The sequence below is a fragment of the Leptodactylus fuscus genome, chromosome 7 (genome assembly GCF_031893055.1).
Source record: "Leptodactylus fuscus isolate aLepFus1 chromosome 7, aLepFus1.hap2, whole genome shotgun sequence".
In the NCBI taxonomy this organism is placed as follows: Eukaryota; Metazoa; Chordata; class Amphibia; order Anura; family Leptodactylidae; genus Leptodactylus; species Leptodactylus fuscus.
Window position 1 is genome coordinate 105,244,993 of NC_134271.1, and position 12,947 is coordinate 105,257,939.

General features: G+C 41.8%; 1 protein-coding gene across 1 annotated transcript in view; it reads left to right on the forward strand.

The window, feature by feature from the left end:
• PPP2R5E (protein phosphatase 2 regulatory subunit B'epsilon) overlaps positions 1-12,947 on the forward strand; it is a 74,664-nt gene that overhangs the window by 57,740 nt on the left and 3,977 nt on the right. Inside the window, exons 6-13 of the mRNA XM_075282776.1 lie at positions 3,473-3,603; positions 3,722-3,781; positions 5,016-5,124; positions 5,335-5,388; positions 5,472-5,522; positions 6,397-6,516; positions 9,461-9,588; positions 10,050-10,151. Coding sequence (XP_075138877.1) covers positions 3,473-3,603; positions 3,722-3,781; positions 5,016-5,124; positions 5,335-5,388; positions 5,472-5,522; positions 6,397-6,516; positions 9,461-9,588; positions 10,050-10,151 — 755 coding nt within the window. The remainder of the gene's footprint in view (positions 1-3,472; positions 3,604-3,721; positions 3,782-5,015; positions 5,125-5,334; positions 5,389-5,471; positions 5,523-6,396; positions 6,517-9,460; positions 9,589-10,049; positions 10,152-12,947) is intronic.

The window sequence follows — 12,947 nt, forward strand, 5'->3', positions numbered from 1 at the left end:
ACAATAGACAAAGGAAAGCAGCTTGGTTTTAGCTAGACCCTGCCACCTTAACTTCAATTTATTTTATTTTTAAAAAATTTTAGGTGTCAAAATGTTTTCTAGCTCCAATTAAAAAAAAAAAATCAGCCAGTCCATAAACTAAGCAGGTCCAATCTATTTGACAGTCCTAATTCCTTCTCCTTCTAAACACAAGTGTTATGAGCTTGTTCCCGTCTCCAGGCCTGTGCTCAGTGTCAGCTTGCAGATAGCAATCTCATATTAGGCAGGTTGGATGGACGTTCCCTCGCCAAGCGAGATGAATTTGTTGGAGACCCACAGGATAACTTTTGTTGCTAAGAGACAAACATTTTAAGAATCTCGCAGAGTCTCCTCCAGTAACTCGCACTCACTTTTGTATCTACTTCTACTTAACTAGATGTAATAAGCATGAGAATTATGCAAACACTTCAACCAACAGCCCAAAAATAACCATCCAAAAGTATTTTTAAAGCACGATGGGCTGCCAAGCTTTGCTTCATTATACGAGTGCATTTATTACTTGGAGACTGTCTGGGCCTCAATTATCATTTCTTTTTCTTTTCTTTTTTTTCTTCTTCTCTCTTTTCCTTTATCTGTATGCGGACATGTGTTTTGTAGGACAAGTTGTAGTTTTTAATGTCTCCATTTGGGGTGCCTATGTCTAATTGATTAGATTAACTCTTTCTGGGATGGAGCAGCAATTCTGCCATTTGACTTTGTACGCTGTAAACTTGAAAATTGCGCCTTCATTCTGTGGCTTGAATAACCTGATGAATATATTCTGTGTCCATACAATTACACTGATATAAAAATTGGTATAGTCTTTAATGCTTTACTACTTTTGCTAAATTAAACCATTGTAGGAAGACATGACATATATTTACTGCTTCCAATTTTGAGAAAAACCAAACAAACCCTTATTTGATTGCTTTTTATAACATTTTTCAGTGGCTGCCATTATGTTGTCAGGATTTCACAGGGGGTCTTTTGGTCCCTGCCTCTTGCACGGCCTAATAGGGACACACTGAAGGCAAGCCTTTATTAGGTCTGTGGCTGCTGTATAATGGGATCAGTGTATTGCAATTGCATTTGCAGGTATGTCAATGGCTAATAGAGGGAGACACCTCTCTCTGCAGCCATCTAAAGGGTTAAGTGCCCAGGGTCGGAGGTTTTTTTCTATCCTAGGCATTAGAATCATGTGCCCGGGAGCGAGTACTCAGCTGGGATCACATCATGGTAGACTGTTGTGATGCATATAATGTAGATAATCTACATGTAGATTGGAGAGTATACACTAAGAATCTTCTGTCATTGAAAGCCCAACTACATGACTATTTTTGATTCGGTCCTTCGAGGAACTTCCCAGTTAACTCTGTTGTTTTCATTTATAATGTGATCTCTAGTGCCACCTAGTGTCTCACTCTGCACCAACATAAGCTTGTGATGGGTTTTGTTCTGTACTGTCTTGATCTCTGCTCCTCGCTTTCCCAATTCCTTTTTAGATGGCATAAGTCTTATTGATGAGCAGCTTTGATTTTCTTTGTGTTTTTGTTGAACTCTTGCACATTTATTTTTTTAAATAAAATATATAAAGCAGGTTCACATCTGCATTGGAAGCTTCACACATTGCCATAGATGGTGGAATCTGTAATGCAGCCTACAGTGCTTTTTTCAGTAGTGACTGACACAATGAGAGGCACCTGACAGATCCTGTTATATGTAAGTGAGGTCCATGGGGTGACATTGGTGTCCGCTATTTGATCTAGCACTGCCCTCACTGTTGGGATTCTGTTTCTGTGAGGTCTGATCAGGTGACATAGGGAGTGTCCTCCTTCTCTCTGACCACTTAGATACTGCATTAACTCTGGTATCTAAGGAGTTACAGGTGACTGCAAGATCCATCACATATTGCTTATGTCAACTTTGGCAGGGATTCCTGCTGTGCCGTTCCACGACTCCTTCACTAATGTAAGAGAAAGCAGTCATATTATGACCTTGGGATTGTTGTGACTGTGACATCGGTGCAAATATATCTAATATATGGCATTTATTTATTTTTGCCACTAGAAGCCGCAGTCACTACACCCCCTAAGTTGCAATGCTACGCCATTCACTTATAAGAGTGAAGGTGTTGCAGGGCAAAGCAACTATCTTTCTGCAACAGGCTTCACTGATAAATACATCATGGGGTCCTCTCAGAATTTTTTTTTTTCTTTCTTAATTCTCCTTGAGTATTGTTAACTTCTCCCTAGTGGTGACTGCTGGTAACTAGCATGTTTTTTGTTTTTTTTTTAAGAAAATTTTATATACTGTATATACATACATACATACATACACATATATTTTTATATATTAGTTTATTTTTTTGTTATAGGGTTTGAGATTTTGTGTAACAAAGAAAAAAATATGACTGCTATAAAGTTGTATTAAGAAGTTAATTGATACAGAGTATAATATGGTGTTAGTGTGGACATTTTCTTTTTAAGTTGAAGGCGTCTGATTGTGTAGCAGACTCCCTTTAAGCTTGAGAATTTTTTTTTTTTTTCCCCTTTTCCTGGCGAGACGCTGGGGTCCTTGAAGCTGGTGCTCTCAGCTCTTGACTTGCATATTCAGACATCTAGAGTCCAGCACATTCTAGTAAAGTTTGCTTTTGACATTCCATAAATGTTTATATCTCTGAGCTGTCTTTAAGCCTCAAGCATATTGCAGGCTGCAGTCTCCTTTTGTATTGTGTGCAATTAAGCCGAATTTTTAAGCACAGTTTTTGTGCTGTAAAAGCCCCCCTCGGCTTATACTCGAGTCAAGCAAAAAAAAAATTGTCCCTAGCCAAAGTCTAGTAGTATTTATTTCTCTAAACTTTTCAGCCATAAGCACAAACAGCCTAACCCTGGGTTCACACTATCGTTCGAGTTACTCCGTCCCAAATTCTGCTGAAAATTGGTGGAGAGAAGAGTCCTGCAAGGAGGACTTTTCTCTGCCGGTTTCAGTATAAAATTGGTGGAAACCCACCAAACTCCATTATAGTCTTTGCAGTCAGCTTGTTTCTCCATATAACCGCTTCTTAAAGAGGACCTTTCATGTCCTTAAGCACATGCGGTCTTATATATGCCATTATATTTCCTGGGGCTGTAGATATTGTGCTGTTATACGGCACCGATGTCTGCCCACTGTCAGAAGGGTGTTTCTGACAGTCTAGCTGCGCTGTGAGGAACACCACCCCTCCCCCGACAGTACTCTTCTATATCTCTTTACTGCCAGAGGGGTGTTCCTTACCATCCAGCGATGACGCCAAGTTGTGAAGAACGCCCCTCCCCTTCAGTACTACCGTATATTTTTGCCAACCAACTTTCTACATGGAAGTCTGTAATAGCTGGATTAATAATTGCCAGGTCACGTTCATCTGTTGCACCTTTATTAACCTTATAACACACTGTGTTTTCTTTTTTTCTTCCAGCTCTTAGAGCTATTCGACAGTGAAGACCCTCGTGAAAGGGACTACTTAAAAACAGTCTTACACAGAATTTATGGCAAATTTCTTGGGCTTAGAGCGTTTATTCGAAAACAGATTAACAATATTTTTCTACGGTGAGTATTGTATATGTGGCGTAGTCTGTGTGAAATGTCTCAACTTTCCTGCTGTAAACTGTTGCATCAGTTTGTAAACATGTGACATTTGAGTTATAGTTTTATCATTTTATTTTAGATTTGTTTATGAAACCGAACACTTTAATGGTGTAGCGGAACTGCTGGAAATATTAGGAAGGTAAGGTCCATTCACCAGCCTTTACAGTCACCACTCATCGTACCAAAGCTCCTTTCTCTGCCAGAAACCCTGCTAAAAGTCAGCGGACACAGAAAGGAAATAGTGCGTTTTTGATTCTGCAGAAATTCTGGCAGAGAATACCGCAGCAGGTTATCTTTGTGGAAACACTCTACAGCCGATATTAGGAAAAACTGTTGGTCTATCGTAGGGGTCGGGAACCTTTTTGGCTGAGAGAGCCATGAACACCACATATTTTAAAATGTAATTCTGTGAGAGCCATAATACCCCATAGTGACATAATGCCTCATAGTGGCCCCTGCACAAAGTATTATGCTCCATTTTGGACACCCATGAACAATTATTATACTCTGGGGTTTTTTAAAAACATAAAAAACACTGTTGCTTACCTCTTCCTGGCTCCGCTGCACTCTCTGCAACTGTAAGCCATCTTCAATGACATCCGGGACGTCATGTGACCGGGGGGCTTGCTTCGTTATGCATATGCACACAGGCCCCGATCATGTGACATCTGGGACATCACGCAAGTAGGCCCGAAGCCTGCCCGGAGAGGTAAGTAAGGGCTAGTTCACACGTGAGTATAAGGGGAGGTTTTTGACAGCGGATTTCGCGTCCAAAACCTCCCCTTATAATGGTGGTCTAAGGAGACCGCCGGGCTTCTTTTCACGCTTCTTTTCAGGCTTTCTTCAGGCGGAAGCCGCGCAGGCTCAGCCGCGCGGCTTCCGCCCCCAGCAGCTCCCTCCTATGTCGGCTCATTCATTTGAGCCGACAGCAGAGGGTTAAGCCGCGACAGCGATGGTCGCGGCGGGCGGGTTTTGACAAGAGAGAGACGCGGCTCGCCGCGTCTCTCTCTGTGTCAAAACCTGCGCGGGCAGTTCACGTGTGAACTAGCCCTAACACTGTTTTTTATGTTTCCTTACCTCTCCTGGGCCTCTGAAAAGACCCTCGAGTATAATAGTGCTTGTAGGGCCCGCGGCCCGGTAGTTACGCCCCTGTCTGCAAGCCAGATGCAGCCATCAAAAGAGCCACATCTGGCGCGCGAGCCATAGGTTCCCGACCCCCGATCTATATTATATTTAACATGTGTATAAAGCAATGATTTGATATCTTCAGCAGTATCCACATGTAGCATTTGCAAATCTTTATATATTTTAACTGAAAAATCTGCTTAATTTATTTGTAGATTTGATCAAAATTTTGTTTGCTTTTCCTGCAGTATTATCAATGGCTTTGCATTACCTCTGAAAGCGGAACATAAACAGTTCCTGGTGAAAGTGCTGATCCCTCTGCACACAGTCAGGAGCTTATCCCTTTTCCACGCACAGGTATGACACCAGTAGAAGATCTGTCGTCTCCCCTGACATGTCTGTTTTAGCAAATACTTTGATTTCTCATGACCTATTTCTCCTGGAAACTTCTGAATAAATTAATAACTATCATTTAACATTGCAAAGCCTTTATTTCTTTCAATCGTTGCAGAAAATGTAATGTGTAACAGATAAATGACCAGGTTTTCTGTTGTGTTTTATCTGCAGCTGGCATATTGTATAGTACAGTTCCTGGAAAAAGATCCTTCCCTTACAGAACCAGTAAGTGCTGAGTGTTTATATCTGCATTATAAATCCACACAGTCTATGGATCAGGATAATAATGTTTTTATCTCTTTTACTAGGTCATTAGAGGATTGATGAAGTTCTGGCCAAAAACATGTAGTCAAAAAGAGGTAGGTGATCTCTCCACGTACGCACATTTACAGCGGCTATATTCATTTCAGCAGTTTAAGTCTTGAGATGGGTTCTCTGTTCCAAATTACAATATGTTGCAGCATACATTGTGTAGCCAAAGTTCATTCACCGAAGTGTACATCTACTTGTACCAGAAATATCTGTCATATATATCACCACAAGTCTACAATCTTATTCCAAATTTACAGCAAATTTCACCCTTTGTTTTGCAAAGGGTAAAAATTCTCATATTTAAAATTATCACCCGACCTCAGTCTATGCAAGGATGTTTTTGGCATTGTGAGGATGGGACATTTTAAAATCTCATCCACTTTGCTTTTGATGTATTCTTCTGCAGATTTTCCATCCAGAAAATACACAGCATTTTCATTTCCGAAGGACATAGCTGTAGGGTATAGCCACACATACTGCAGATATTCACAGGAGAATTTATCTCTTGCAACTCATAAGGTGAAATCCTCAATCCCTCAGCATTTTTTCCCCATCGGCATTCCATTGCGGCGTCTCGCTCCTGATTAGGCCCGAATGAATGGGCCTAAACAAGAGCGTGTCTCGAGCCGCGGCTGACTCGGCCGTGGAATCCGCGGCAAGATAGGTCATGTTACTTCTTTTTTCCACTACTAGGTAGCGGGGAAAAAAAAAGCGTGCAGCTCCCATTGAAGTCAATGGGAGCCGTTTTTGCAGGCGGATTTTGTGTGAACATACCCTAATAGAGCTTTCCCAATTCTGCTTGGGCTTGCCCCTGGGACCTTAGCAGTAGGATACATTGCAGTGAGATCTAGTTATGTAGTGTGTGATTTTCTCAATACATGGTGTCACTAACATGGCCGTGTACAATATTTTGTTTTCTAGGTCATGTTCCTTGGAGAATTGGAGGAGATCTTGGATGTCATCGAACCATCACAGTTTGTCAAAATCCAAGAGCCTTTGTTTAAACAGATTTCCAAGTGTGTTTCCAGCCCTCATTTCCAGGTGAGTGTGAGGTGTCGCCAGCCAACTGGTTTTAAGGGTGCTCTCTTATTAGAAGGGTCTTTAGACAATATGTTGATCTCAAAGTTCCCACCTGCTGATACCAAAATCTAGCAGTCGCTGTTCAATTACCCTTCAACTGTATCACTAGGGTAACAAAGTAATGGATTGTATCCATTGAAATCGGCTGTTTATGTTACTAATACAGGACTATTCCGAATTGAGATTTGCTCTTTGCTACCTATCTCCACTGTAACCAAGGGCTGACTGACTAATAGTCTATACAGGACTAATGCTTTAAAGCCACTTAGAGAACAGTCTTACCACCTATAAGTTGACTTATGAAAGTGGAGTTGCATGTCTGCAGATTTAGTTTAGCAACATGACACTAAAGTATTATGGAGAGGTTAATTTTCCCCATCTCTTACAACTGTGTAGACCAAGGACGGCTACTAAGTAAGTAATGCTGGCTGTAATAGCATTAGAGGAGTAATATTTATTAAAGGAACATTGCAGGCAGGCCTTATCCTACTGAGGGCGGGGTCACACTTGGGCCCGGTCTCCGCTTTGCAGGTTTCCGTCTTCTGCACAGGAGACGGAAACCAGCAGTCAGTTTTCAAACCCATTCACTTGAATGGGTTTGCAAAGTGACCGCCTGTCTTCTGCATCTCTTCGACAAATCCATTTTTTTTTAACCAGACACAAAGTCGGACATGAAGGACTTTGTGTCCAGTTAAAAAAAAAACAAAAAAAACAAAAACAAAAAAACTGTTTTTGCCGCGGAGAGCAGAAGACACTCACGGGTGCACACTGACTTCTGGGTTTCCGTCTCCTGTCCAGTTTCTCGGGCAGAAGACGGAAACCCACAAAGCGGAGACCGGGCGCAGATGTGAACCCGCCCTAAGATATGACTAGTGAAGATCTGGAGGGGGAGTAGAGCTTGAAACAGGGACAGTTTCTGGTTTGTCCAGGCCCGGGTCCCTTGCTCCATCCTATTGTGAACACAGTGTATCAGGTTTGCATGGAGTCTTCCTTTAATATTAATTTTCTGGGTTTTTTTTTCTTACCAGCAGCTTGTTTTATAGACTTTAATCTACATGGTGGTCATTCCCATATGGAGAAAATGATGCCAGTCAATTCTTACCAATATTTCTCTTTGCTTTTGTGTTTTGCATTGAGCATGTCTCAAACAGGAGGGATGACAGATTATAATTATCACTGTCGAATAGCATAAAAATAGTGCCGGGGGTGGAAGAGGTGCAGGAGATGGGGGTGGAGGAGTGCTGAGCTGCCTGTCAGTGCACTGTGCATACTCTGCATGAATTCTGAGGCGGCCACAGAGCTCCCATGTAAAGATGCTGAAATAAGCCTTATAGTGCAGATTTATAACTCGCCTCGTGTCAGTATAGTTTGTATCACACCTACATGACCTCTGTGCGATGGAAACTTTTAACAAAGTACGGTAGACTTCCTTTAATCAGACATTTAATAATTCAGATAGTCTGAAAACACAGCTTAAGATGCTAATGTAATACTACTGTAAAGCTCACGTCCACTAAACTAGAAGCAGGGGACTGAGCAGAGAGAGCAAATTAGGTTAAAGGGGTTATTCAGCGTCCAAAAATGATTTGCAAATACATCCACAGAAGGGAGAGTGAGTATGTGACCTCAGATGTGCAAGTGACTTATTACCAGTGGGAGCAGGCAGATGAATCTTGGGAAATGTAGTTTCTCCACAGATTCCCTGCATGTAAGTACAAGGAGCAGTAGGGGAACAATGAGTATTTAGCACTGGTATGGATGTATTTTCAGACAATTTCTAGAAGCTGGATAACCCCTGTAATAGGAAAGAAAGTTACAATAGAAGATTAGGAATATCATTTTATTCTGGGCGTACATCTTGGTTCTTCTCCACTGATATACAGTGAGTGTTTATATACTGTACTTTTCAACAACAGTCTGACCATTTAGTGCTCTATAAAGCCCCATTGATGCCTGATTTTTTTTTTGTGATTATTTTTTGTCATGCCTTACTGATCCACCATTGCCCCCCAACAATGGTCCCTGTTCGAACACCAGCAAGGCTGTGACTAGCTCAGCAGTGGTTTCCTTTGCATCCAGAGGGACTAGTAAGTAGAGACCAGTGGGAGACCCAGGCAGTGCAGAGAAAATTTTACCTGCCAGCCAATCCTTTTAAAAGAATGTAATGTTGTCACCTTTGTTGGCCCAAGTTCATTATGCTTTGGTATCACTAGAGGGAGCTGTTATTTTATAATGTAAAGGCTGCAGTGTTGTAGCTGAAGTTCCACCTATAGATGATCAGAGAAAGCAGTAAACTTATGTAACACCAAGCAATGAATAGAAATAAAAATCAACAGAGCCTCATAGGAGTGTCAGACGTAATCCTCTTTTTGTGGCAATATAGTTGGTGTTCCATTTGCTGTATTTCGGGATCAATCTTATCACGCTCTTTATTCTCTGTTGGGGTTGAGCCGATCTTGAGATTTCAGGATTGATATTAAAATCCGATTTCCGATCATTTTCCAGCCTATCCCGATCGTGAAATTTGCTCGATCACCACGGAATCAGATCTTTTCCGACCCAGATCGTTCAACCCTAGTCAATGCCTCTCTATGGAAAAAGTCACTTTTAGGGTTGAGCCAATCTTGAGATAGCCTCCGACCTCGATCCCGCTGGAAAATTTCGGGATCAGAATTCCGATCGTGATCATGAAATTTACTCGATCGCCGATCGGAATCCGATCTTTTCCGATCCCGATCGCACAACTCTATTCTCTATGTTTGTCCTGTCATAAAGAATCACTTTGTACAGATGTATTTCTAGTCCTGGACAGCTTACAGGCGGAACAATATTGTTGTGTTGGTATATACTTTAGTTGCTTTAGCGTCAGTTTGTGTTTTACATAATTTTTTTTTCTTCTTTGAAGGTGGCGGAGAGAGCTTTATACTATTGGAACAATGAATATATCATGAGTTTAATAGAAGAGAACTCAAATGTGATCCTTCCCATTATGTTTGCAAGCCTGTACAGGATTTCTAAAGAACACTGGAATCCGTAAGTGGAATTTTTTACATTTTTTTTTCTCTTGCATTTGCCAAGTTTTATGTCTAGGTTTGAAATGTTAGATTACACGAATGCAAGGACTTTACCGTTATCACCAGCAGTCCCATAGAGTAGAAAGGAGAGGCAGTGCTGACGCTCAACTGCCATTCCTTTTTAGTGGTGCTGAGCTGTCATACCACTGTCAGTAACACTACCCAAAGGTGCACTCCCAAATATACTGTTTGGTTGTGGTGACGTAAACTAGAAATCTGATATTTTCATATAACAAAATTTTAATTGGTAGCCATAAAGCTGACTGTGTTGTAGTGGTACTGCCCCTGTAGGCTAGATGAACTATAATTGCCCTGTTAGTGGGAAAGTATAGCAGTTGTAATTCTGCCAATGCAGTGGATGACTTGACTGGTTTTCAGGTTCTGTATTTACTCACCATCTTCAACGTGTTCTTTCACCAGGGCGATCGTCGCACTCGTCTACAACGTGTTAAAGGCCTTCATGGAGATGAACAGCACCTTGTTTGATGAACTGACAGCCACTTACAAGTCAGATCGCCAGCGGTAACTTTTTATAGCTTCTTCTTGTCTGTAGCACGGAAAGCTTCTGCTGGATTTCTGTGCTGCATTGACTTGTATATTTTTATCCATTCTAAATTGTGCTGTGTTCACACTAGTGTCATAGCTTCTGTTGTTAAAAGACAACGCAGAAACATCAGTTTCTGAGCTGATTGATTCCTGTTGACTTGGTACAATTCATCAGTATTCTCTCAACTTTCAGGTGTCTTAAAGGGATTCTACCATTAAAACCTCTTTTTTTGTGGATAAGACGTCGGAATAGCCTTAGTCTCTTACCTTTAGATGTGATCTCCGCCGCGCCGTTCCTTAGAAATACCGGTTTTTACCGGTATGCAAATTAGTTCTCTCACAGCGATGGGGGCGGGCTTCAGCGCTGAAAATGAGATGGGGGGCGTCCCCACTGCAGCTCAAGAACACGATCATGCGACGCCTCTATCTTCGGCTGGATCCTTCCCTTCTCTGTCGTCTTCCTCCTGCGTCACCTCTGACGCCTGCGCAGTTGACTCTGCCAGCGAGACACCAGCAGAGCCGAGTGCGAATGCTGGCCGGCGGCCATTTTTGGGAGGCCGCTCCTGCATTGAACTACAAGAGCAAGAGTGGCCTCCCAAAAATGGCCGCCGGCCGGCATGCGCAGTCGGCTCTACTAGTGTCTCACTGGCAGAGCCAACTGCGCAGGCGTCGGAGGTGACGCAGGAGGAAGACGACAGAGAAGGGGAGGAACCAGTATTTCTAAGGAACGGCGTGGCAGAGATCACATCTAAAGGTAAGAGACGAATAGCCTTTCTAAAGACTATTCCGATGTCTTATCCACAAAAAAAAGGTTTTAATGGTAGAATCCCTTTAATGTTGAGTGTAAAGTATACAGTATTCTTTTGTAAAATGAAACACAACACCAATGGGAACAAAGCTTTGAAGAAATATTCTGTTATCAGGTTATCATTAATATTGTTAGATTGCTGAAATGGTGCTCCTTCCTTCTTATTTTCTTGAGCAGCAAGACTATGTCCATGAGGAGTTGAATGAAGTGACTGGTGCACATGCAAGCTGCCACTCTGCCATCTCTAGCAGTCCCACAGAGATGGCGGAGTGCTGTAATTCTCTTAGACAGTACCACACCGTTGCCCTACTCAACTACTCCCGGCTGTGGTGTCACTGTTGGGGAAATTGGGACAAAGGATCCTTGTTGTGGTGATCAGTGGAGGTCACAAGTCTTCGAACCCTCACTGACCTAGCAGTGATCACCTATTCATTGGAGACTTGATAACTTGATATCCCCTACATTTCATTTTGACTGTCACTGGTTTTTAATCATCGTAACTAAGCTGTACTTTTACAGATGCCTAGAATTAAAAATGTGCAAAAATGGCTATTAAATGGGTGGTTTCATCAGATAACCTCTGTCAGAATTTTGCCACTGGGCCGATTATTTGTTGGCCTCGGGTCTCATATTGGGCAAACTGCTGATTGTGCTGGAGTAAGTCACTGCACCCTATGTGACTGCTGTAGAGGTGGCTCAAATCTGCCAAAACAGGAGCTACTTGTACAGAGCAGCCCTCCATTTTTACAGTTCAGTCATGAGTGGGGCTCCCCTTTAGTTATTGTTTCATATGTGTTAATAGATTACATGTACAGGATTTATCATGAACATTGCTTTATTGGATGTGCTAACTTTAAAACAATCCACTTTGTAATAATGACCTAGACACTTGTAAATAGCCACATTTTGGGGTTTGCTTGTATTGCTACTGCAACACCTTAAAATGAATTTTTGTATAGGGTCAGGGTTTTTTCCTGCATAATAAAGACTCTCTAACATGCACCCATAACATGGACATTGGAAATTGGCCTAAGACCCAAAATTACTTCAAAGCCACCACTTTACCTTGCAAAATAAAAATGGAGACACAAACCTGTATCTGCACTTTCAGTGCCTTTCTCACTCTCTGACTGGTAGTGTAGCTGATCTTGGAGATGCAGCTTTGCTTTGTACTGATGTTAATGGCAGATTTTCTTACTTGGCTACTAGTAAAGTTAATCTGTCTCCCTGCAATTCACTAATGGACTCCAAAAATTTTCTGCTGAAATCTCTGGTAGAACAGCTCAGTTTTCTGTCATTGGAGCCATTAATCTTAGGATATACTAACGTGCAGATTTTGAGCCGGAACAAAGAGCAGATTCACAATTTATGATCCACCCTTGGCACGTAAACTATTAGCCCAGCGACAATGATAGAATTTTGCTTGTTGACACTTTTGAAGTTTGCTGTACAGATCATAACCATTTACAAAGTATTACTCTGTTTGTTTATGCCTTTTGTTTGTGTTCCTTGCAAATTTTCAGTAGCTCTTATTGGTTCATTTGGAAGGTTTTTCCGGTTTCCTAACGCTAGAACTTCATGGCAACTGTCCATTGTGCCCAAAAATATTTAAATAATATAAGGCTAGGTTCACATCTGCGTTGAAGTCTTCGTATTAGACTCCACCTCAGGTTCTCCTTAAAATCATTTCTCTCCACTAGTTTGTCTAAAACTGTCAGAAATCTGGCGGACCCCATTATAATCTATGGAGTCCACAGGTAACCACTTTTTAAGCAGATAGGCTAGCCACCTTTCGGGTCCCCATGTGGACCTGAACAACGAACCTCTGAATGTAAGTGTGAACCTAGTGTAAGCAAACCAATTTACATTGCAACTTTTATCCTAGTGTCAGGATGTAAAAACAATACAATCTTTTGGGCTCGTTTACACGGGGCAAGAGGGGGCGGATTTTGTCGCTGAATCCA